The following is a 26,713-nucleotide window of genomic DNA, read 5'->3' on the forward strand; positions in this document are numbered from 1 at the left end:
ACTGCAATTTAATTGTGTCACTTGAATCTGAATTTATCTGGTTTAAATTTTCCTCTAAAAATTATACAAAGACAATTTTAAGTTTCAACATGTCAGAAATTTTTTCCGTTAAACTGACACAACATTACCTGATGCTGAACTCAGCCTGGTTTTGAAAGTTTTAATTTATCATCTTTAATTCTTGGTCCTTTTTTTTGGCTGTATTTTTTTAATCAGATAATGATGATGATGATTAGCAACTTGAATATAACTTCTAATTAATATTTGGACGTAATTTTATGTATCTGCACTTGTGTTTAAACTCATGTTTTTAAAGTTTCACAACTTGAGATTACCTTCACGAAAATCTTACAGTGAAAAATTCAAACCACAAAAGTTCATATACATGATCATAAATATATATAGGGCCTGAAAAAAAGTAGAAACAAAATAAAATATGTTTAAGCACAATAAAAATTAGTGGTATTTGCATTTCCATGATAAATATTCAGTGTTTTCTAAAGCCTTGTTGACACGGATACAAATAAAAACGGATTTTTATTTAACCCGTATAAAAAAATTCTGGGTTTACACGACCAATTGTGAAAACGATATCCCTGTTTACAAGAAAACGCAGAAGCGGCATCTTTTTGCTGCAATAAGCATGCCAGGCCAGTAGGTGGCATACGCCATATGTCAAACACCATAGCACAACGTTCTGCGCATGCACAGTGATTTGTTTTCCTCTTGGCGCTAGTGATAAAAACAATGTTAAACTACAGTTTAACCTCATGTAGCATAGTTAGCTGCTATGCACTTACTAATATTGGGCACAGCAAACGTCTTTGTGCGCCGATGTAGCAGTGATGTTGATGCAGCAGTGCTAAGTTCATTTGTAAGCTCGTGTAGCAGTGATGTTGATGCAGCAGTGCTAAGTTCATTTGTAAGCTCGTAAGTAGTCCCAAAAGTGCGAACACAACGGCATATATCCGCCATTGTTGTTGTGGTTCCTGGGCGCCTATTGGGCATGCACCAGCTGGGGTGCAACGTCATCGTTTTCCAAAATCTCCATCTGTCCTGTTTACACGTCTCCATAGAAACGGGTATTTTTAAAAACTTTCACTTTGGTTTTTGAAAATCTCTGTTTTTGTCAAGGAAAACACCGGTTACGTGTAAATGATAGGCGCAAACGCAAAGATAAATACCCGTTTTCAAAATTTACGGAACCGTATAAACAGGCCCTAAATTTCACAATTACTAAAGCCTTTTTGGCCTCTTTTTGCTTCCGTACTTATGTGATGCAGTTTACTGTTTGGGGCAAAATGCATGACAGAAAGCTGCCATCATAAATAACAAAACACACATATAAAAACATATAAATCATGTACCCACAATAGTTAGCACTACCACTAGCATTTGGGCTAATTACCCAAAATAAAAATACTATCCATTAGAGGCGCCACTGTCTATTTATCTCACCTAAAAAAATGTATAGATATGTAAGTATGACGTCCACTTAACTCGATAATAGATAATTTTGTAATATTATTTATATGTATGTGGGATATATAATGTGTACATGCTGTTATTTTCCCCTATTTACCCTAAAGTTTTTATTAATTATTAATTATTATTATATTATTATTATTATTATTATTGTTATTAGCTTACATAGATCATATAGACGCATCAGTATTAAACTGAGACTGTTTAATAAACTCCTAGTGTGTGCTTTAATGTCCTCTCTCCTGCAGCAGAGTTGTAAAAACCAAAACACTCCACTGACCCGACTCACCACGTGACATCAACTCTCTGCTCTGATTCGTCGAACCTCTCAATCATTCTATGAGGGCGTGTCCCGGGAGGAGCTCTCTGATTCGTTAAAGGCCCTGTCAATCATCGACAGAGGGCGTGTCCCTACAGGAGTTGGTGGCAGAGGGAGTCTGTGCTGCACCGAGAGGAGAAACAGCTGCTAACAGAAACATGTCCGCGGTGCCTGACGGAAAGAAACTCGTCCGGAGCCCCAGCGGCCTTCGCATGGTGCCTGAAAATGGCGCCTTTAACAGCCCCTTCTCCCTGGACGAGCCGCAGTGGGTCCCGGATAAAGAGGTGAGACGAGGCGGGGAGGATTTGTTTGACAGCATGAAGCTAGCTAGGAGTTTAACACGGCAGTTCCGGTCGGGATTTTCAAAATAAGCGCGGTGTTTGCGAGCTCAGCAGCATTGGCAGCACAATAAGTCACATTATAAACGATAATTGTTTATTTTATATTATTATAAATGCACCTAAGACTAAACTTAAGTTGTTTTTTAGCAATGAAAAGAAATATAATTAAACACAGTTACTCATGCAGGCTGCTGGATTTCAGCTTAGTCTTGAATACTTTATTATTTTCATTCTCTGCTACTTTATACTTCTACTCCAGTTTACTTAGAGGCAATTAATGTCGTTTTTAATCATGATCAGCTCATGCTCAGTGGCCTGGGTGGCTTGATTTAACAACAACACATCATTATTTATGAGTTGATGATAGAAATATTGAGAGATGGATAGATATTGTCTGTCCCAACAGTGACTCAGGCTCAACAATTCACACGATTCAATTCTAATTTAAAGACATTTAAATCAAATAAAAAGGGAGATTGTTAAAATATCAAAACAGGTTAAAGTGTATTGTCTGTATTTTGTATTAATAATACAAATCTGCAAAGTAACTGGAACTAAAATCTTTGTAGAGAAGCAGCATAAACTGGACAAAATGGTATCACGCAGGCAAAGTACATGTACCTCATAACAGTACTAAAGTGCAGCACTTGACTAAATGTATACAGTAGTAGTCAAAAACTAAAAGTAGCAAAACTGAAGTGAAAAAATATTTAGTTTCTAACAACAGTCCTGCTTGCACAACTTTACATTAAAGGGGAGCACGACCTAAATTAAGACTTCCAATATGTTATTTCCTCGGCCTTGGAAAGTTAAGTCAATATTTGAGAACATGAGCTGCTCTCTCTCAGAGCCAGAAACCAGAGTCTCAAACTTATGATGTCATTGGGTATAAAGTCTGGAGCTGCCACACAGGCAATAAATGGGAGAATTACTATTTTTGAGAGTGTTGAGAGTTGAAAAATGTTCATCTTTGGGTATGAATGCCACGCTCGTCACTGTTACCTCAGCCATTCAATCACAGTCGAGACAAACCATCACAACTAATATGTACAAGTGCTGAACAATGATAGCACTGGAGGAGAAATCTGTTAACACACTGTGTATATATTATGTTTCCTCTCATGAAACCACACAGACCAGCGGGTCCGTCCTCTCTCCCTACATGCGTCACCTTCCTCCTCATCCAAAGCGAGTACTCTGCCTTGTGTCAGTGTGTTTACATCTGCGGATATTCCATATCATAGCAACCAGACCTCAGCTGAATAAAATTCTCTATGAAATGCTCCCAGCTGGGCGTATCCTGCCGAGCACTGGGTGTTTTCAGCTGGAAAAATGACATCACAAATTTGAATTTTAGCACTCTGGCTTTTGGATTTGGATTTAATAATATTTTTGGACTCTTAGACCATAGGAATAACATGTTTAAATTTTGGGGCATAGCACCCCTTTAAGTACTATACTTAAGTACAATTTTGGGTTATTTTCCTTGAGTATTTTCTGCTTTCTGCTACTTTATACTTCCACTCCTCTACACTCAGAGACACTTATTGTTCACCCCATATCATGAAGTTGGCCTCAGTGGTCAATGTTGCTTGATTTATGATAATAATAATTATAATGATGACAATATGAATATGCAAAATAACTAAAATAAATCTGTAGTAGAGTAAAATGTACAGTGATTGTCTCTGACGTGTTGCACAGTAGGATATAAAGTGGCAGATTGTACCTCATAGTTATGCTTAAGTACAGTACTTAAGTCAATGTACTAAGTTGTGGTGAAAAAGTAAAAGTAGCATCAGCTCTCACAGTTTAACTGAAGTAAAAGTACAAAAGTATTAGCATGTAACTGAATATAGGCCACTTAGAGTATCAAAAGTAAAAGTACTTATTGTGCAGAATGGCCTACTTCAGAATAATCTACATTATAATAGTGGATTATAGTTATTGCTGCATAAATGTATTTGTTAATGATGCAACTAGAAAAGAAAGTGGAGCTAATTTTAATAGGGATGCTCAATAATACGCTATTGGCAGATATCGGCTTTAAAATGAACAACTAATCAGCTAACATGCTTTTTTAAAATTTTTGCACAATTAATTTATATTGCACACACTAAAAAGTATTGTATTTCATGTCTCCATTCACTGGTGGACCATAACAATAAGAGTATGCTGCATAGTATGACGTTAATTCCACTACAGAAGAGAGTTGATGATCACTAAAATTAGGTGGGGAAAAGGAGTTGTTACATATCAGCCAAAAATCCAATATTGTGCATTCCTGAATTTTAATTATGTTATTAATTTTATACATAATTTATTAGCTGATAACATTTTAAATCAATAATCGAATCAATAACTAAAACTTAAGCCAGTGTAGTGGAGTAAAAGTACATTAATCACCTCTGAAATGTTGAACAATAATCTGGTTTATTGCCATGAAGGTTTTCACATATAGGGAATCTGCTGTGGTGTTTTGGTGCATGGACAAGAGACAAAAAAGATGTAGAAGCAAAAAATACATATTGTACAAACACAAACAACACAAAAACAAAAAATAGTGAGACAGCTTATCAAGGTGTTGCGAGTGAAGCGCTTTTATTTTGTAAAGCCTCCGAACATCCGGTCCCCTCATGCTAGCTGCGGCTAACTGAACGCAGCTGGACATCGCAGTTGGCCCCGGGACTGGGCGTTTCACGACCAGCTTGGCAGCTAACACGCTTAGCCTGTCAGATAACCAGCTAGTTAACTGTTTAAACTAGCCGACCGACTCTGTCATGATGTCATATCTTCACTAGAGTTAAAGTGAGAAAACATCGGTAGTTGTGTCTGTTAGCTAACAGCCACGTCCGCACCTAGCCTGCCATGTTGCAGCTAGCAGCTGTGTTAGCTCCGCAGTCAGTAGCTGTCTGTCTGTTTGTACCACGGTGCTGTAAAACTACAGGAGGAGGCACACAGAGCTGTCTGTGTCCAACAGAGGAACTTTGACCAGACTGACACTGAAATACAGCCAGCAGAGTTAATCATTTCTCTGCTGCTGCTTTCTGTGCACAAGATTAATCTGTAAGCAGTGGTCAAGAGGAACATGCATGGGTTTAATGAGGTTTAATGTGTTAGAATAAACATTTAAGTCCTTTACTGAAGCAGGAGCAGCAGTAAATAAATGCAGAAACACTTTGTTGCAAGTAAAAGTGTTGGATTTAGAATATTATTTGAGCAAAATACTCAGATTTGCCCCCAAAAAAGGCTGTAAAGTACTTTGCCTACGGCATAAATCTTATAGTTCTGGGGCTGGTTGCACAAAACACCTTAAGTTTGTTCCTTAAGTATGACACTAAAGGCTTACATGAAATACCTCGTCAATAACTGACTGGAAAGATCCCGTTGCATAAAACCCACAGAGCAATTATTAGTTGTAAAGGGACTGCAGCTTTGGAAAGTTGAGCAATCCTCAATCATAAATCGACTTGGTGAAATTTATAGCAGGAAATCATGTGTTTGTCATTAAGTGTGTCCATCTGTGTGTTCTCCCGGTCACAGAACACTCTTCTCTGGAAGCCTTATTGTTTTTCATTATCCTCTGTAAACTCAGCCATGTTGCAGTTAAGATGGAGTCAGTGGTACCTTTGTTTGTGTCCTTACTTTGGTTACTAAGGTCTGACGGTTTAACGAACTTTAAGAAATTCTTTTAATCAACAGATGCACAAATCCTTAAGGCTGTAAAATGTATGTTTACATAAGCAGTTTTTGTTTTGTTAGCTCTTATTGCTTTTAAAATTGTTTTAAGTGGGGAAAAAAAGTGAAGCGAAAAATACATTTAAGTGAAAAAAGAACTTCAAGTAATCCTTAAAGTAAAAGATTTCGATAATGAGAAAAACTTAAATCGTTAAGTAAACATTTTAAGGAAACCTGAAGGAGAAGATTTAAGGATGTTTTGTGCAGCTGATTTTTTTCCCCAAAGAAACCTTACTTTGGACTTTAAGGACAATCTTATCTTAAGGTGTTTTGTGCACCTGGCCCAGATCCAAGACTGAGGAACTGTGTATGTTTGAGTTCAGTTCTTTTGTGTCCTGCATGGGGGATTTAGCTTTCAGCAGCATGTGAATAACAAATCAAAATATACATTAAAAACCTGTAGAGGAGAAGTAACAAAGAACTCAAAATATTTTTAAAAAATTATAACAAAAGGGGAACAAATGAATAAAAAAAATATGCAGAACTTTAACATTTAGTTTAATCATCAGAAAATTAATATATAACTACTCTGATAGTGAATTTAAACAATTTTGTAAGCAAAAGTGCCACAAGTTATGGTTTTAACTTTTCAAATGTAAATATTTAATGTTTTTTTAGTCGCCTGTGACATATAAGAGGTCAGAACAGTGCTAGAAGAAGCACTGTTTTACAGAAGTAAAAGTATCAATACCAACATGGAAAAACACTTAAACACAAATAAAATTCCTGCATTCACTACATTACTTCTTTTTCCTTGCAAAAAGTAGTTGATTGAATTGAGTAATTGATTTGTGAAGCTGCAGAAATTTATTCTGAAGCTATTGTGACATGAATTTCAATCATTTTGTGAAGAAAAGTGACAAAAATAAACAGGTTTTGAATGTTAATTTTTTAGTCCCCTGTGATGTATAATTATTATTATTCCATGTTAGTAGTATTCATGTCCTTCACAGAAGTAAAAATAGCTATACCAACATGGAGAAACACATAACATACATAAAATTCCTGCATTAACATATTTCTGATCTAAAAGTGAAGGTTTGTGTCTGTTTTATTTGATTTCAGTTCATTACAGCACTTCAAAAAACAGACTGAAAAATAAACTGGCTTTGACCTGTCGAATATTAATATTTGCTGATCTTTTAATCTTCTGTGATATAGGATTAGTTAGAAAAGTAACAAAAGAAGCATTCAAGTTCTTTACAGAAGTAAAAGTAGCCATAGTATTATGGAAAAACACTTGAACACAAGTAGAAGTCCTGCATTGATAATATTCGGGAAGGTAAACATGGCTAAAAAAGCCTTTAAAGAAGTTTCTCCCGCATCATATTTCCTTATATTTCTGATGTAAAAGTGAAGCTTTGTGTCTGTCTTAATTGATTTCAGTTCATTATTGTCGTGCATGGGAAATTTGGCTTGCAGCACATCAAAAACACGTCAAAACAGACTTGAATAGCCAAAAATGAACTGGTTTTCACTTCTCAAATGTTGTTTTTTTGTCCTCTGTGATATATTATTAGTTTGAAAATTGTTTCAAGAACCATTCAAGTCCTTTACAGAAGTAAAAGTAGCTATAACAACATGGAAAAACACTTGGATTTAAGTAAAACTCCTGAATTTACTTTATTTGTAGAGTAAAACACGACTAAAAAGGCTGTAGAGAACGTTCTTCTGCATTATACCTCCTTGTATTTGTGATCTAAAAGTGAAGGTTTGTGTCTGTTTAATGGATTTAATGGATCGATACTACAATGATTTACAATAGGAATTAATAGCATTTGTTAACTGTAAGGAAACAAATGAGAAATAAAGAAACAGAGCTGAAACAGTTAGTTGATTGATTGATTAAGGAGTCAGCAGAAAATGAATATGCAGCTGTTTTGATTGTGGATTAATCATTTTAATTTAGTAAAGAAAGGTGCCAAAATGAACTGGTTTTGACTTGTTAAATGTGATTTTTTTTTTGTCGTTATTTTTGGTCTTCTGTGATAGTAAATTGAATATCTTTGGGTTTTTGGTTATTTAAAGACATTATTTATCTTACAGAAACACTTTTGTCCCATTGGTGACTTAATGTCAGGAAAGCAATAAGAACATGTGATTGGAAACTCTGCTTCAAACCTTTTTTTATAACCTGCTGCTGAACTTGAGCTCTGCACGTTGTGTAACATCCTGTTTGTCCTCTCTCCCGTCCTCCAGTGCCCGAGATGTATGCAGTGTGACACCAAGTTTGACTTCATCAGGAGAAAGGTTTGTCTTGTTCCTGCAAACACAATCACGACAACAAATCTCAGCTTTATCAGCCAGCCTTCGTTTTTGTCTGTGTTGTGAAACTTGATTTATTTCCACGCCTGGCTTCTGTTCATTTACTTTGGCATGGAGACACACTGAGGCCTCTGTGGTGACATTTCTTTCCAGTGACTGCTGACATAATAACACTGTCGATCTGTTGCTCTGCTCTGTCCTGTCCCAGTTTCTTTGCATAGCTGGTAGAAAATTCTTCCTCTTTATGGTAAAATAAGCTCAGGAAATCGTTTCTTCACAGTAGCTGGTACTTTGAAAACTCAACCACCTTCATTACTGTGTGTATTCTAAAGGTCCAGTGTTTTCTTTAGTGTATAATCACCTAGAAATAAGAATTGTTGTGTTTTTGTCACCTTAGAATGAGCTGTTTATATCTACATAGGGAGCAGGTCCTCGTCTATGGAGATTGTCATGTTGCACCGCCATGTTTCTACAGTAGCCCTGAATGGACAAACGAAACACTTTGTCTAGATAGAGACACGTGTGTTTTCACGTCAACCACTGTCATTAGCAGCCCCTCGGCGACTAGCAGCATCAGAGAAATACTGTTTTTTTTACCATGAAACTGCTTTATTCAGTGTTTTTACTGATTTTAATCAGCGGGTCCGTTTGTTTTGGAGAGGAAGAGATGATGACGGACAGATAGATGTTCATCTTGTTCATCTGAATCTAAGCTTATAAGAGAGAAAGGTGAGCACACATTAGCAGGTGCTAGGCTAATGGCCATCTCCGACACACCAAACTGCATCAGAACGTAAAAACTGCCTTATTTTTTTTTCCTGTATTGATCGATATTTATCACAATATATATACAAAGGTGGGCCGTGTGTGTGTGCATGGGGGGCGTTCAGATGTAGCGTCTTTTGCGCGCACAAACCCATTACTGTCAATGTAGACGCATATCATGCACGCTCACAACCCAAAGCGACACCGTAGCGGCACGCATTCGGTGCGACACGCTTGTTTTTCCGTCTGGCGCACAGCTCCACGGACCTGCTTCTCCCTCCGGTGTTGTGTCAGATCCCGGTTCCCCCTCGGGCTGTGTCTTTCCTACTGTTGCCCACGGAGCTCTGCCCCATTTGAAAGGCAAAGGAAGCCCTTATGTGGAAAGACGTCGCCTCTGAGATGTAGAATGTGTATTATAGAGGAGAAACACACATTTCAGGACCGCTGACTTGTATCATCAGAACAGACATGTCCTGTGATTTTCAGCCTCCTTTCATATTCAATAGAGGGGGGACAGTACCTGACAGTAATATTCTCAGCTGTCAGGATGTGCCTGCTGTAAAGGGTTAATATAATCATAGAAGGCTGAAAATCACAGGACATGTCTATTCTGATGATACAAGTCAGCAGTGTAAAGCTCAAGCATGTGGGGGCCTCCTTTCATATTTAATAGAGGGGGGGGGGGCGCGTATCTAAAAGTACAGCTGTCAAGATGCCCCCCGCCACAGGCCTTTGCCACCTTGGTCTTGAAAAAACAAGGGAAAACCCTGGATATGTAATTTGATAATGCCGTGAGTTTGAAAAGTGTCCTGATGATGTCTGACAAATGATTTTCCAGCTTCCCACGGGACTCGTCGTAAAGCTGAGACAGAGCAGTTTGAGAAAAATATTTCCTGCCTGGGAGCTCGCACCTGCAGTCTAGCGCTTTGATTAATTTCTTTAACCCGTCTTTCTCCACGGTGCTCATGGGCATCATCTGCAGCTAGACAGTATGCAACTGTGTCTGTTATATCTCTGCTCCTCTTTGATCACTTCCCATTCAGGGTTACAGCGGCAAAAGAGGACACTATTGATTGCTGTTTAGGTGCAGCCCCGCTAGTGTTCGGCCACTGAGCAACACTTGTTGGCAAACTTCCTGCAGTTTTGGCCCAGATTTCCATGCTCTCAGTGTAGTCGCTGGGTTGCCATCTTGGTTTTTTTGTGTTTCCCGTCCTGGTCGGCACCAATCGACGATATATTTTGCATACCGTCTCTGTCCGTGCGTCGTCGCCTTTCATGTAGCCAGACTACCTCCAAATTATTGACGTTGTGTGACCTTTTTTATCCACAATTTCGCCCTTTTTTTAAGGATAACGCCAGCTTTTCTTCTGCCACTTTGCTCCTCACTTCCACTCAATTATCCTCTTTCCATTATGTCCACACTACTTTTAACTCCTCCTCACCTCAGCACAAACAGTGACACGTCTGTTAACTCCTGCTGCATGACACGCTGTTTGGATCTATCTTGGTCCATCCATATAGAATAAAAATGACTATAGTTTATCATCGTCATCGACACATATTATATTGCGATCCTGTTATGAGATTGTTTTATCGCCCAGCTGCATTTATGGATCACGTTAAAAACCTCCTGAACAATGAACACTGAAGGAATTCTAACCAGGAGAAGTTTCAGCTGGTTACAATCTGCAGTCCTCTCTGCTAAATGCCACTAAATCTCCATAAATCCTACACTGTACCTTTTTAAACTTAAGTTAAAATAAGAAGTCTAAATGACAGATGGGTTTCGTATCACTCAGCTCTCGGCCTTCTTGAGGTTTAAGCACAACAGTTTTACTGTTTTTCTGTATTTGATTTAGTTTGTAAATCCACTAAACGTAGAGAAGATGAGTGTTCCTTATGAAGCTCATTGTTTTGGACAAACAGCTGAAGTGTTTAATTTCCTGTCCTTTTAAAAACGCTGTACTCATCATTTTCTACTTGGCTGTCACACCAGATGATCTCAGTATATCTGGTGAGTGTCGGTGATTCAGATTTTATTCATCAGCTTCGCAGACTTCTGGTTAAATCGTTACTTTCTGGCCTGAACTGGACCAAAAACTTAACACGCTGCAGTTTCTGCTGACAGACTTCCTGTCTCTGCATCAGTCAGACTCCAACAGAAACCACAGGGTTTGTTATTGTTGTATGTACAGCATTTTCTTTCCCTATAACTTCTTGATTATATATGACAAATTTATATGGTTAAAAAAGTGTCTGATTGAACATTTGGTGGCCTCATGAGGATAAGTGTGTTGATGCAGAAATGAGCACAGGTTCATGCAGTGATTGGTGAAACAAATAACCTCATGATATCTTGCAAGGCAGAGCAAGTGCTTCTTTTAAAATGCCACATGCACACTACTTTATTCCCTGAATATCATCATATAATACTTTATGGTTTTGTTTTGTATTTAAAGAGACAGTTCACCCCCAAATCAAAAATATACATATACACACCACAAGCCGAGTGCCATCTAGTTCCATTATATTGGAGAGAACGCAAACATCTCTACAGCTGATATCGCTAACACTCAGCAACTCACACCAAAAAAATCTAGACTGATAAACAGCACTACAGGCAAGCAGGAAAATATGTGTGTTTCATTTTTGGGGTGAAATGTTCCTTTAGTGTTACTTGCACAATATGAACAAGATGAAGAAACAGTAAATGTGACTGCAACTGATTCTTCCCCGCAGCATCACTGTCGGCGATGTGGTCGGTGTTTCTGCGATAAATGCTGCAGTAAGAAGGTGGCGCTGCCCCGCATGTGTTTCGTGGATCCGGTGCGGCAGTGCGCCGAGTGCAGCCTGGCCTCCCAGAAGGAGATGGAGTTCTACGAAAAGCAGCTCAAAGTGCTTCTGGGAGGTGAGAAGTTCAACCTAGACCATTTTATTTTTTTATCATGCAACACTTTCAGTTTCTAAAGTGGTTTATAGAGTGAAGTTCCACTTTTCTAAATCCTTCCCTTTACGTTTGGTGTAAATGCTGTTTCTCACCCTGTCAAGAATCATATTAGGAGTGAAATTAGTTATGTGCACATCCACAAAACATCAGTGGTAAAGAATGCTCAGGATTATTGGTAAACAGGGTCCGCACTGTCATGAAATTCCTGGAGAAATAAAATGACAAAAACTGTTTTCCAGGTTTGGAAATGGTTTGAACATAAATTGTTTCGGCAATTTTTTAAAAACATCTTCATAAAAATCCTAAAACATGTTACTGAAAAGAATACGCTTCTCATATAATTAATTTAAAGTCAAGTGGCAACTGTTGAAACATCACGACTATCACGTGAAACAGGTCAGCGTCTGCAGCTAGTTGGTGACAGGAATGTTTAACGTGTGAGTAAAGTTAAGGCTAGTTCACATTACACGATTTTCAACCCACAAAATGCGTCACAGAGACTATCGTAATCTTTTGAGTGTTCCTACCTGGCGACGTGTGTTTCTGTCAGCGGGAGTCTCGCCAACTGCGTTACGACCTGTGTGTACACAACACAAGATTTCTCCACGAGCCCTCGCCGACAGAGCCCCAGATAACGCAGTGGCGTCACCAAACTACGTTTTTTAACTTGGAGACGACACATGGTAAAGGCATGGATATTCTTCCCATTGTTGAATCAGACCTGCCTCCAGGGCCTGTGTCCAAACACAACGCACTCCTCGTGATCCTGTGGACGCCGCCATTGCTGTTGTTGCTTGCCGGCTTGTCAGTGTATAGAGAAAGGCGACGTTTAAAGAGCAAGCCCAAATAAGCAACTCCAGTTCAGAAACAAGCCCAAAGTCGCGGCTAATAAGCAGACCTGGCAACTCTGCAGCTTGTCCTCCTCACATTTCTTCCGTCCTCCTGCGTGCTGACGTGGGACGTATCCCGCCTCTCATTGGCTGATGCTCTTTGTCAGTCGTGTCACACTTCTCCAGTTTTCTAGCATGCCAGATATCCAGTCCCAGTCACAGACGAGGGGACGACTTGCTCGTAGGCTTGTTCACACATGAGGACTCGTTGTGGCAGACTATCTGCCAACTCACCTCCGACCCAAGGTGGCTCTCAAGATCCTCTGCGACGTCAAAATCACGGTGAAAATTGTGTAATGTGAACTACGCTTTAGCCAGCAGTAGCATTTTGCTCATCTGCAATGCCTGGGAAGATCGTGTTTAATTGTTTGACCTGATAATAGAAAGAAATAAATTATCAGAGTGCAAATTGACGTATTTAAAATGTTTAAATCCCTCAAAATATCCAGTTAACTGTCACATGACAAAAAGAAGCATCAAATCTGCTCATTTGAGAAGCTGAAACCAGGGTTTTAGCCTGAAAATTCAAATTTTGATGGACTAATTCATTAATCCAATAATCATTTAACTCTGTTACTGTTGCTTTACAGAACAAATTGTATTAAAAGGTCCACTACAATTTCAAACAGCAAAGTAAACGACACAAGACTTCTGATTAAGTAAAGGTAACTCATCACCGAGAATTAGAAGTCCTGCCAAAAAGTTAGATAGTAGAATATGAATGTTAAAATTTGGGGATAAGTTCCAGTCACTGTTTCATATGTCAGGGTTTGAAATGTTGCTCAGTGTCTCAGACTGAGACCTGCCTCTAATTTATTATCAGTATATGACTTTATGACCTGACACATGTCACGTGACACCCACAGTCCCCTGTCGCTTTGCACAGGAAGCAGAAATACTATTAAAATCATCTCTGAAATAATCTAACAGAGTGCCCCTTCCTCCTCCTCCTCCTCCGCCTCCTCCTCCTGCCCTGATAATCCATTGTGTTGTTGTTGAGTGTGGGTCAGTGTGTAGCTATAAATACACAGCAGCAGCAGCTCTTAATGAAAAATCCATCAGCAGCCCGGAGCTGCAGGACGACGGCCGGCTGAATGCCTGTGATGTAGAGCCTGCAGCATGTTGGGGGGGCCTCCTGCTTTATTGATGATGGAGTTATCAATAGATCAGCAGAAAACACAAGGTCACAGAAGATGAAGATAGAAGCGTCAGCTGACTCCTGAACTACAGCTAGATCAGGGTTGTTGGTTTGAATCTGAGAACTTCAACAGACAGAAGTATTATTTGATTATTCAAAAGCCTGATCAGCCAGTAGTTTCAACCCAAGCAACAACGAGTTAATGCTCTTATAAGTAATGTGCAGCAGGCGGGTCATTGTTGCTTCGCACTGGGGTCCTGCATCACGCTGTTGGGGCTCGATTAGCAGTTATGACCCACTTACTGCACATTATCCTGCTCATTACACTGCTGCTTACTAAATACATTTTAAAACCAATTTATTTATTTGGTTGTCAATACACAGTATCAGTAATAAAGTAATCACCACTCCTGTTCGCAAAAAGAGAGAAAAATAAAACAAAAAAATGATGAAAAAGGTAGACAACACAAACAGAAGTTGCAGTTACAAAGTTAGATTTTGCAGCAATTTGACCGAAGATAACTAAAAAAATCAGTAATTTGACACAAAATATTAATTTTAAAAAATGACTTAAATAACATAAAAAATTTTTTATTGACTTAAAAAGTATTTAATTGGGTAAAAAAAAAAAATTAATTGCTTCCACTACGCATCGATATTCAGAACTGCATCTGTAGCTGCTCCTCGGAATAAACAGACTGCAACAAAGACGTGAAATAAATAATATTTAACATCGACCAAAATGTTCAAATCTAATCACAGACTCAATCATCAGAATCTCAGATTTTTTTTAAAATAAAAAATGTTTTTTAAAAAAAAAATCCCTTTTCCATTTCACAAAAGAAGCCAGACTTGTCAAATGTTGACTGTTGTCTGAAAACACGCAGCTGTATTTAAACATTTGTATTTAAATCAGGAACTATTGGATTTAAAAAAACGTGAACAATGAATTTGCACAAGTTTAAATTTCTGGGGTTATTGACTAATCTCTCGAGTATGTTTTCATTTTAACCCGTCATTTAATTTAAAGTATAAAATGTCAGAATTAGAACAAAATGCTCAACTCAAAATCAACACATTTTAGAGGCTGCAAGCGGAAAATATTTGACATTTTATTCTTGATAAATAACTGAAACAATTAATTAATAATTAAAGTAATTGTCTTTTTCTCTTTGCACTAAAACACGATTAAGAAAATCTGACCAGGCACTCAGCTGTGGATTGGAGATTGATATTTCAATCGATACCAAAATATTCTTGAGGGTTTAACATCACGCCAGTTTTAAATTTTGGGGTCTGGTTGGTCTTTTCATTTGTACAAAAGAACTCGAATTCTGTGCCTTTTTGGTGGAAGATATGGCTCCATTGTTACGGCCAAAATACTAATGATAACTATCTATTAGTAAAAGAGGTTTCTACATTTACTTACAGTGTTAAATGTTTTCGCTTTTTCTTTTAACACGTGTGGACTTGTTCTGTTTCCAGGTGGCACCTTCGTCGTCACTTTGGGAACGTCGGAGAAGTCTGAAACCATGACGTGTCGCCTCTCCAACAACCACAGGTGGGCTTTTAATTTATCTATTTTTAATTCCACATATCCACACATCATGATTACAACATATATATATATATTACGGGTGGGAATCACCAGAGGATCCTCTATACGATATTGTCACAACACAATATTATTGCGATTTTAAATATGCTGCGATAAAATATATTGTAATTCATTATCTTTTTTCCAACTGTTAATGATGTCCTCATCCTGTCTGTTCATCTCAACTCAGTCATTATTTTGCCGCAGCAAAATGTTTCTAGTGGACTGAAAAAGCAATTGACTATATTAGTAGTTGTGTTGATTTCTTAAAATTATTTTTACTTTCTATCCAATCGTCAGGTATCTGTTCCTCGACGGTGAAAGTCACTTTGAGGTAGAGCTGTCTCGGATCTCCAGCATGCAGATTTTGACGGATGGGTCGAGTCCAGGAGGTGAGACTCTGTTACAGACCGCCCCAAGATCACGTGTTAAAATCAGAATTTAAAGTGTATTGCTTCTTTTCTGTTGTGTTAATTACTGGAAATTCTTGTGTCTCCACCATGTTTTATTTTCCATGAGATGGATCCACTAACCAACTGAATAATTTCTTGATTAACACTAACACTTTTGTTTTAAACGAACACTAACAAACTGTTTCTCCTCTGCTGCTTTGACTCTGGCGTCCCGACTCTTCTTCTTCTTCTTCCTCTGGGCTCAGAGAATGACATTCACACTTACACCAGTCTGCTGGACAGTCAGTATATCTCTGAAGGTTAGCTTTGCTTCACTCTGGTGTTGGTTGGGTCACTCATCGTCATCACTCCATCCTCCTTTTTTTTCCAGATCTGTTTTTTTTTTTTCATCCTGTGTGCATGATGATGCCTGAAAATAAAACCAAAGATACTGTTCTCCTTTTATGTTTTAACATGTCTCTGAGTCCAAAAATCTGACATTCCTGTCCCTTGCATTCAGCATGTTTGTGTCGCACAGCAATGCATACATCTAACCACAAACTTCTCATAACATGGTGGCAGCTATTGTATTATTTGAACATGTTGAGCCTGACTACACCTTCTACTTTAATCCGTTTTGGTGCTTCATTTTCAACCCAATCGGCAGAAAAAATGTTGGCATTGTATGTTTCAGCAAACCACCAATACATTACATCTGTACGTTATTATGTAGTAGAGGCGTTAAAACTAGGTTTCTTTACGTTTTAACACTGTGGGTAACATGGTTCAGTTTAGGGGGGAAAAAAGATGTTTTGGCACAGTCACATCTGGAAAAACTGACAGATCAATAACCTCCTAAGCCCTATGATAAGCTATTATGGCAAGGCTTAACTATACAGACCAGTGTGCAGTGATAACTAACACGTCTTTGGGGTCATCAGGAGGGAACCTCCTTTCACCAGTGTTTGGTCTAGTTGGTCCCACAACACCTCCAGGAGGCCAGACACTGATCTCTGGCGTCCCAGAGACACTCCCCTAATGCCAGGTCTCACTGCTCCCCGCACCAACCCAACAACCTCCTTTACCTTACTTACACATGGCTTTCTCAGCCCAAACAGCACTGCCACCTTCAACAAACCCAGGCTCCGTTCATGTGAGCTCCAGGTAGTGACAGTGCTGATACTACCTTTCCTAGCACATTCACCATACTCTATTTCACATGCTACATAGCATAACTCCAATATAACCTAAAGTTAAAGGAGATAGAGAAGATAAACCCACAGGCTTTCTCAGCCCAAACAGCACTGCCACCTTCAACAAACCCAGGATCTGTTTATGCGAGCTCCAGGTAGTGACCGTGCCGATACTAAAAAAAATATGATCTCTCATTTCTTCTCAGAGTGAGATTCAGATTCTGTTACAATATTAATAGTTCCAACTAAATAAAATCTACCACTAATTACACATTTAAACAGCTCCCAAATACAAAAAATGTCCCCTGGGATCTATATATATAAATCAACAGCTGATTTCCTTCTTTTAGTAAAATCCTAAATGATTGAGTTGGGTTTTTTTCCACCTGGACGGTTATGCTCTGCCATTTCTCCTCTAATCATCACGCTGTAACCTGTGACAGGCTGTTATGATACCACAACTATCACACAGTCACATATATGGAGTTTATTCAAGTAGGTTTACATTACCGAAGGTTTACGACAAAATCACTTGACGACACCAACTCATGACGAGAGGAGAGGGAGAGACGCTGTGCTGCTGCCAGAGGAGCTGCTGAATGAGTTCCCTCTGAGCGGTCAGTCACTTAAAGAGTCTGAGAAGTCCGGGGCTGTTCATGAAACATTCAGGACGACACAGTTTATTCCACACTACTGAAGCTGCGCCTCTTTTTGGAACCACCGCAGAGACGGTAATAATTTCGCTTTCAGCCGTGCTTGTTGTTGCCGTGGGTAACAGTATGGCAATATGTCAACGAAATATCGCGCGTATCAAGATATGACTTTGTATAAACAATTGCACTTTGTGGCGCTATCCCCGGTGGAAAAACAGGAGCAAGTTGCTTAAAAACACCGCTGAGTAGCAGCAACGACTTGGTAAAAAACATTTAGCTCATATACAAGGTCATTTTAAAAATGCTGATATGAAATGTTCGTTTGTAACAAATTTGTGGTCTGCAGACACGTACAGTGCCAACATTTTCTTCTGGTGGCTGTGCTGCATTTTATTTTGAAGGTGACTGTTTTTTCTTGTTGTGTTCTCTCATTGATTCTTATCTTCCTTTTTTTTTTTTTTTTAATTTGTTTTGTTTCTTCCCCTCACATCTCTTCTGTTGTGACATCTGTGTGATTGTGCATGAATCATTTAAAGAGTTTGTTATTGATAGTTTTGAGGCTGCTGTCATGGGGACACAGTTTGTGACTAAGGGATATCTTGACATTTTTATTTTTGGTTTGTTTCTTTGTTTGCTGCACATTTCCCTTTCTTTTGTTTATTATTCATTAAATAACCTGTAGCTGTTTTTAGTGAGACAAAGATGTAAACTTTATTTGTGTAGAAGTTTTTTTTACAGTGTTTAAAAGAAGTCTTAGCTCTTTCCCAAAGTGTTCGTGAGGTGAGTGCTTTGAGGAGCAAAGTGACAGACTTCAAAATGTCGATAACTTTCTTCAAAATGTCATCCAGTCTGAGCTGAGGACTCCAGTCTTGTTTCTTGCTACCTGATAATTTATGAAGACAGAAGACTCACAAAATACATTTTCTTTGACAAATAGGCTCATTCAGTTTAATCCATCAATCTGGTTATCTTACAGATATGTGTGTGTCTGTGTTTGTGTGTGGGTGCAGGAGGGACGTCACGGGCCAGCGGCATGCTGCTCCACTACAAGCCAATGGGCTCTCAGGACGCCCAGCAGCTCCGTATGGAGGCAGCAGACGACAAGAAGGTGGCCTCGTTATGGTTGGCTGCAATGCACAAGGTACGATGTCACTGCACTGCAAACAGTTGTACATGTATCTAATACAGTTTATTAAAGTCTTACAGTCCTGCTGAGTGTAAATACATACTCATCACATTATACACAATGTAGAGCTGTGACAAAGGAACAACTGTCTCCTGTTTTAATGTATCGTGCATGTCTGAGTCTACTGTTGGCTTCTTTTTTGCACATCCAGTCAACTTTGACGACATGTGGAAGCCTGGAGTTTAAATTATTAGTCAATTTAATTGATTAAAGCGACACTTAGCTTTCTGGAAATTTTATGCTTTCCTTTTTAGGTTAAAATGCTATTAACTGGGGCGTCGATGGCTTAGTGGTAGAGCAGGCGCCCCATGTACAAGGCTGTTGCCGCAGCGGCCCGGGTTCGACTCCAGCCTGTGGCCCTTGGCTGCATGTCACTCCCTCTCTCTCTCTCCCCCCTTCACGCTTGTCTGTCCTATACATTAAAGGCTAAAAAAGCCCCAAAAAATATCTTTAAAAAAAAAAAAAATGCTATTAACAAGCTGATGGCACACTGAAATGTAAGTGAATTCCACCAGAGATAAAAACTCATTTTTGTACCATTGGACCACCGCTTCCACCTCCAGCTGCTCCAACAGGGAAATCAGTTGGCAAAACAAAGAATATAGCAGAAAAAGCTAACACTAAGAGAGAACTCAATGCTGCGAGAGCCAAAACTCGGGTCAACATGGGCTCTGCGTTCGAGCAATGGCAAAGACTGATGCAGCCTCATCCTGAGCTAAAAAGCGAAGAGATGGTTGTAGAGTTTCTGCTGGACAGGTATTTTTAGTTTGTCTCTAATGTAACATAGGCTATAACGTTATATATGACAACACAGCATCCAGCTGCTAACGGTTAGCCTACCGTCTTGTTTTTTGCCCACCCCCATTACTATCTAACGTTAGCATTTACGTTATAAATCTCATCAGTCATCACTGACCCTGGATAAGTTTCAAAACTCCAGGGTTGCGTTTGACTGTGCAGGACAGGTAACGTTATGTTTAGTGTGCTTCTAATATAACATATAACGTTATACGACAACACCGCATCCAGTTGCTAATGGCTAACGTTAGCCTACAGTAGCGTAGCCTCTGAAACATTAACTTTATCTTCCTTGTGCGTTTCCACTTAATAGTAATGTTAACGCTACTATCTAACGTTAGCACTGTAACCTTATTCTAAAACACATCAGTCATCACTGACTCCGGTTGAGTTTTAAAACTCCTGTCTTGTTTGTAACGTTACGCTCGCTCTCCTTTTCCGTGTATCTAACGTTACCTTGCCAACGCCTACGTCTATCATAGACGTAATGAGGACGTAATGGAGGAAGGGGATGGGACTTTGGAGGGAGGCGGGAGTTGTGGATGTTCAATTTTTTTCTAAGTGCTGTGTGAAATGCAAGAAATTTAAGAGTTGCTTTAATAGATCCACAGTGAATCAATCTGCAACAGTTTTGATGATGTTTTGTCTATCATGCTAAATGTTCTGTACTGTCAGCTCCTGTAATGTGATGATTTACCACCTGTTCTCTGGTGATGTCACTGTTAAACACCGTAAACTGTTGGAGAGTAATTATGTGTTAGCACATTAATGTTAAATAGCTCAATTGTACTGAATGCACACATGTTAGCATGCCAATAGTTAACTAATAAGTTAGCATTAAGAGCAAAGCACACTGTAGAGGGCTCACAACATGGCCTGTCCTCTGGCTCCACCTTCAGGCTTAAGTTTGCATTTTTGTCTCACTGATGATAATGATCTAAGAATGTAAAAAATCAATAAATCACCTGTTGATTTATATATATAGATCCCAGGGGACATTTCTTTTGTTTAGTTTTTACCGAATATTTGATGCAAACTGTAAAACTATATCATTTATTTTGTTCTTAAATTAATAATAAAATATTTTTTTACTACCTTGTCATATTCTCAAGAATATTGTCACTGCAAAAATACCCTGAAATATCATGATACTATTTAAGGGCCGTATCACCCACCCCGAATACAGCGAATCTCCATTTTTTTTAACATTGTCTTTATTGTTTTTATGATTTAAAAATACATCGGCTGAATCAACAATGCACAAATATGTAATCACATAAACGGCCGATCAGCCCTCGTGTTATATATTGTCACATTATACACACTTCTTATTCTATTTCCATTTTCTTATCATTTCTCTGTGTGTATATGGTATAAGAGCAGCTGTAAGGTCTCACTATGGTCAATAAAGTGTTGTGAATCTGAATCTGAATAGCAGAGTTGTAGCTGTTGATGTGATGTATCCTTGCGCTGCATTAACATGTTCTTTTAAATCTCCGTCTTCCCTCACAGGCGGCCAAGTTGCTGTATGAAGCTCGGGACCAGTGACCTGCAGGCAGCCTGTCCGACCCTCCAGGCAGCACACACCCAAGTGTTTTTGTACCCGGTCTCACCGGGGTTTGGTATCGTTTGGATTTTTATTAACACCAGTTCTGATTCTGCTTATCCGTCTGATTCCTCATCGGCTCTTGATACCAGTTCTTATCATGGTGATTTCTGCGAGAAATGTTTATACGAGAAGAAAACACTTTATTACCTCTATAACCAGTACTTTGTACGTCATGTTTACCACAGATAGGCTGATTATTCGTCTTTTTGGCATTTTACATCTCAGAGTTCTATAATCCTGTTTGTTTTAATACATAAATCAGGGCATGCAGCATTAATGTCTAAATGTGGGACAAACTGAGACAGCAAGAGAAGAAGCTCTCCAACACAAGGTAGAATCCGTTGATGTTTGGGAAGCTTCTGCTTTTAATTCCTGTTAACTTTCTCAGATTTGAGAGTTTTGATCCTTTGATATTTAGAGTTGAACTTTGACAATATAACAACAATGAAATGTGACATTAGACCTTTCATTAAACCTTTTTTCATAACGTCAGAGATGCAGTAAATCTTCAGATAGAGGCACAGTTATTTCAATAATTTTATATGCTGCAGTTAAATGTCTTCTTTGTGTGTGTGTGTGTGTGTGTGTGTGTGTGTGTCAACTGGGATTTTATTTCCTTGAAGGAGTGATGAGACACTTTACAGATCCCTGTAGGGATGGGGTTTTTTATTTTTTAATTTAGCTGACCCTCCTTCTACAGAGGTCAGCTCAACAGCACCAAGTAGGGACTGTATGTCTGTGCTCGAGGGACCTTCAGCAGGATGGGTGCTCGACGTTTGAACCAGTTTGATCTTCCAGATAAAGCTTTGTCTCGCACACATTAAAGGACAAATCCACCTGTAAAACCCTTTAACGTAGACAGAAAAGCAGCTACACGTGATGTGCTTTGCATTGTGGAGGCATTCTGGGAAATGTAGGATTCCAGCAGAGGCTAGAAGAGGACAGAATAGTTGGTGAAATGCAAAGAGCATCACAAATTTAACCAGAATGTAAACAAAATCTGTTGGATTTTTCCTTTAACACACCTGCGTCCATGACAGTTTCAGAGTAAATGAAAGTTCAGGTTTCTGTTTCTTCTCTGTAGATTAACACGTCAATAACTCTCCTCTCTGCTACGATTATTTACAGGTTTCAATCTTCAGACCTCTGCGTCTGAGGAAACTACAGACTATTCACTGATTCTAGTGAAGCATAAACACACAGACATAAATAAATGCTTTAAATGTAGTTTCATGGATTAAAGTTTTGTATGAGCTATTTTGTTAACTATTCCTACTTTAACACAAAGTGTGTACGACGTATTTGCATCACTTCTAAAGCTGAAGGATAGTTTTTTTGTAACACTTGTAAACAGTAATTGCTTTTGTCCTACCCTGTCGGGTTTTCCTTTTTTTTTTTTTAATTTTGTTATTATTGTCCAGGATGTGAAATCACCACCTTCAGTCAGCCAGTTGCTGTTCAGTGCTGGTTGAGTTGGTGAGTTTGTCAGTTCGGTGGTTAGTTGTACTTCCGAGGACCTATTCTAAAGAGAAACATAGTTTTGACTCAGACGGTGAAACTGTTAGCCAGTGCAAGAAAAAATGTAACCTCGCTATGCAGCCAGATATACTGTACATGCCCTGAGCTCAAAGTTAGATCATAGCTTCTGTCAAAAACAAAAATACAGACTGGACCTTTAAGTGGACATTAAACATTTCCGAACCTTAGTTTTAATTTCCATGATGAAAGTTTTTGCTGCCACGTGACACAAATGTGACATTACCTTTAAAGATTTAAGCCCTGATGTTGTGATAGAGTCTGCAAATCCCCAATTTTCCTTCAAGCTCTGGCTGAAAGTTTTGATAATTTTCAGTTGGACAAAAATTTTAGGGATTTTGTAGCACTGTTGGGTAAAGATGTGTATTTTTAACTAATTTAAAATCGCTTTGGTGTTTTTCAGCCTTCTTGTGTCTGAGTGAATATTGGAGACTAGAACTTCTATAATTACGCTACGACCTGTGTGTGCACGCCACAAGATTTCTCCACCGAGCCCTCGCCGACAGAGCCCCAGATAACGCGGTGACATCACCAAACTTTGAGACGACACGTGGTAAAGTCATGGATATTCTTCCCAGTGTTGAATGAGATCTGCCTCCAGGGCCTGGGTCCAAGCACAACGCTCTCCCCCGTGATCCTGTGGACGCCGCCATTGTTGTTGTTGCTTGCCGGCTTGTCAGTGTTGCCAGATCTTGGGAGAGAAACAAGCAACCGGGGCTATGGAAACAAGCCCAAAAGAAGCGACGGATATATATAGAGAAAGGTGATGTTTAGAGAGCAAGTCCAAATAAGCAACTTCACTTTAGGAACAAGCCCAAAGTCGCTGCTAATAAGCAGCCCTGGCAACTCTGCGGCTTGTCTTGCTCACATTTCTTCCGTCCTCCTGCGTGCCGACGTGGGACGTATCCCGCCTCTCATTGGCTGATGTCAGTCGTGTCACACTTTTCCAGTTTTCTAGCATGCCAGATATCCAGTCCCAGTCACAGACGAGGGGACGACTTGCTCGTAGGCTTGTTCACACATGAGGACTCGTCGTGGCAGACTATCTGCCGACTCACCTCCGACCCAAGGTGGCTCTCAAGATCCTCTGCGACGTCACAATCGCGGTGAAAATCGTGTAACGTGAACTAGGCTTTACAGAAAGAACCACGTCTCGCTCAGGGAGAAGTCTCATTCTGACATCTTGCAGACTTTTCCCACTATGTCGAAATGGGCTAAATATTCAGCCTTGAAGTTATAAGTATTTTAGATAACACTAAGCTACACTTTCTGTCCTCTTCCACAACACATCTTCCCTGCACTCCTCCCTCCAACTCTCAATAACGTTTCCACCGTTGTTTTTTCCACAAATCAGCTCTCGATTTCAGAACCAGACTTCTCCTTGAGCGAGACTTGGTTACACACAATGACAAACAAACAATATCAAGGAAAACGTTTAATTTCTCTGCAGGGATCCTTTCCATAATGTTGTCGGACACAATCTGAGCATATCAATGGCAAAATCAAGCACTTGTAGTGGATGTACATCAACAGTGAACAAATGCCCCAAGCAGTTACGTTGTGGTTTGTTTTACTGCTGCTGGCTGCAGCGCTCTCTCTCAACACTCCACCAATTTCAAATGGTGACGTGTCCATAGGTCACATAAGCCCCGTTTCCACCAAACACTTTCAGTGTGGTACCTTTGGAACCAACAGTAACCCTTCAGACATGGTACCTAGACCCTCGGTCCCTTTTAGCGTTTCCACCACAAATAATCCTCTTAAATGTGGGCGGGGTTGTTGTCACTTCCTCATTATTGGTGACACAGATGGAAGTCTGCACCTCGTTTATCGTCCACAGAACGAGGCTGCACGCTGACATTTTCAGAACAAAATAGAACAGGCTGCAGTGAGAGTCTCTCTCCATGGGATATTTAAAAATAGCAGCTTTGTGCATTTAGTCCTTCTCAGGCAAGCTCAGGGGTTTAGTGTTGCTATAGCCCACAGGAACGACGCTCCGTGATGCTTTGTAATATAAATTAATATGTATTTTTAAACATTTGAAGATCCACTTATTACTAAAAGTGTATCATCCAAAAGACACTATAAAAGCTGGGTGATGGTAAAAGTTGTCACAGTGAAATTTAAGGTGTGCTGATGGATTGCGTCATCACCTCATACATTAAATAAGTTAACGTTCCACCTTAAAAGTCGCCGGCAGTCGGCCCAGTGAATGAAGTTATTTTCTCTCAGACTCCAGCTGCTGTGAGAGGCAGCAAAACATCCTTTCATTTTATAGTTACAGTTTACTAATAAAACTCTCCACAGTATGAACAGTGGTTACATGAGCCTCAAAACCAGACACAACTCAGCCCTGAGCAGACTGACCGTCCTCTACTGACCAATCAGACTGCAGTGTTCACAGCTCCACCTTTTAGTACCAGATCTGTGTGCTAGGTACCCCAACAGAGGGGAGACCAAACATGTGGACGGTACTGAACGGTTCCATTGGTACCATCCATGGAAAATAGTGTCCCGAACTGAACTGAAGGAGAAAATGTGGTTTCAGGCTGAAAAATACCAAAGTTTCCTTTTACAATTACAAGAACTTCAAACAAAGTGTTGTGACACAAAAATCTTAACTCTTACCGACTTTTTCAGGCTGAGCGAGACGGTGAGATGCAGATGAAACCTCCAGAAATGGATAGGAAGTGGATTTTGTTTAGACTTTTTTTTGTCAAAACAACCACTGACAAAACGACCTTGAAGGCAGAATGAGTGGGATTTGTCAGTTGCGGTTTGTAAACATTAAATATTATATTAAATATTATAAATGCAGTTTCAGTCGCGAACACTATGTGCTGTATTTAGCTACGATTACCAAGTATCATCGGCTTTACAATAGTTTGCTGGCATCTGTGCGTCTTCCCTGTTTTTCTCAAAGCTGGAAGAAACAACGTAAAAGTCGTTTAATGGAGCAAAGAATCGGTTAACCGCTGGGTTTTTTGACCTTTTTTCTGCGTCACACCCAATGAAACCAACGTCCAGCACCTCTGCTTTCACTTTGTAACATAAAGTTTATTTTTATATGCTGCTCACCTAAGAATTAAACCCACAAGTTGTCGTTTGGTTCGAGACTTTTTTTTTTTAAGAACAGAGACGGAGGACGGTTTTGTGAGGTTTTTGTGTAAAAAGTCGTCTGTGTGGTCACTCTCGATGTCGTCTCAGAGGCATTACTGTACATTCACAAGGGTATCCAGTTAGGTTCTTCCATTATAGAGATGTTTGTTATGAAGATACATGTGAGGGCTGCACAGTGAGGAACACAAATGATCATATTAGCCTCTGTAATTTAAGGCTACAGCAATTTCCTCTCTCCATTGTTGTTTTGGCTTCCTACTTCACTGTTAATCTAACACTAATAAAATGCATCGTCCCTTCAGGTGAAGTCTAAACATCTAAATCAGACCTGAGACCAGTATAATTGGTTTTTAATCACAATCACACACTGCCAAAATGCACCACATTTACAATGAATTTCCATATGTCTGCAGTTTAGTTGAATATAATAACAGCTTTAAATGTCTGAAGATTACTGTTATGACATTATTTGTAGCTGTTTCTATATAAAATGAATGGACGTGAGGAAGCTCTGTATGATCATCTTGTTATATTTTCTGTGCAGCCCTCTCAGACTGTCCTCAGTGTTGACTTAATGAAGAGTTTTTGTTGTAAGTCACCCCTCAGCCAGTGTTTGTACCTGCACTTTAAAGCCCACCCTGATCACAGTCATTTTTATCCCAGTGCTTCATTTATTATACTGAAAACGCTTCTTCACCCTTTGTTGGATTATTCTGTTGAGAATAAAATCAAGTGTTTATA

At 39.3% G+C, this 26,713-nt stretch overlaps 1 protein-coding gene across 2 annotated transcripts; it reads left to right on the plus strand.

Moving 5' to 3' along the window:
• Window positions 1-1,889: 1,889 nt before the first annotated feature.
• On the plus strand, window positions 1,890-26,713 carry zfyve21 (zinc finger, FYVE domain containing 21). Of its 2 annotated transcripts, XM_050062792.1 has the most exons (8): window positions 1,890-2,088; window positions 8,083-8,133; window positions 11,653-11,821; window positions 15,374-15,449; window positions 15,786-15,877; window positions 16,144-16,197; window positions 18,734-18,864; window positions 21,220-26,713. In XM_050062792.1, the coding sequence occupies exons 1-8, from the start codon at window positions 1,963-1,965 to the stop codon at window positions 21,253-21,255; spliced, it is 735 nt and encodes a 244-aa protein (XP_049918749.1). In that variant the 5' UTR covers window positions 1,890-1,962; the 3' UTR covers window positions 21,256-26,713. The 2 variants fall into 2 exon arrangements, with proteins under 2 accessions (XP_049918749.1, XP_049918750.1); XM_050062793.1 differs by lacking the exon at window positions 16,144-16,197.

Source organism: Epinephelus moara, chromosome 14 (assembly GCF_006386435.1).
Source record: "Epinephelus moara isolate mb chromosome 14, YSFRI_EMoa_1.0, whole genome shotgun sequence".
NCBI lineage: Eukaryota > Metazoa > Chordata > Actinopteri > Perciformes > Serranidae > Epinephelus > Epinephelus moara.

Excerpts from the sequence above, each read along its gene's own strand:
- zfyve21 (XM_050062792.1), top strand. The coding sequence starts at position 1,963 with ATGTCCGCGGTGCCTGACGGAAAGAAACTCGTCCGGAGCCCCAGCGGC. Across the intron at positions 8,134-11,652 it reads TTGACTTCATCAGGAGAAAG|CATCACTGTCGGCGATGTGG; the intron begins GTTTGTCTTGTT and ends TCTTCCCCGCAG. Across the intron at positions 15,878-16,143 it reads GGATGGGTCGAGTCCAGGAG|AGAATGACATTCACACTTAC; the intron begins GTGAGACTCTGT and ends CTCTGGGCTCAG.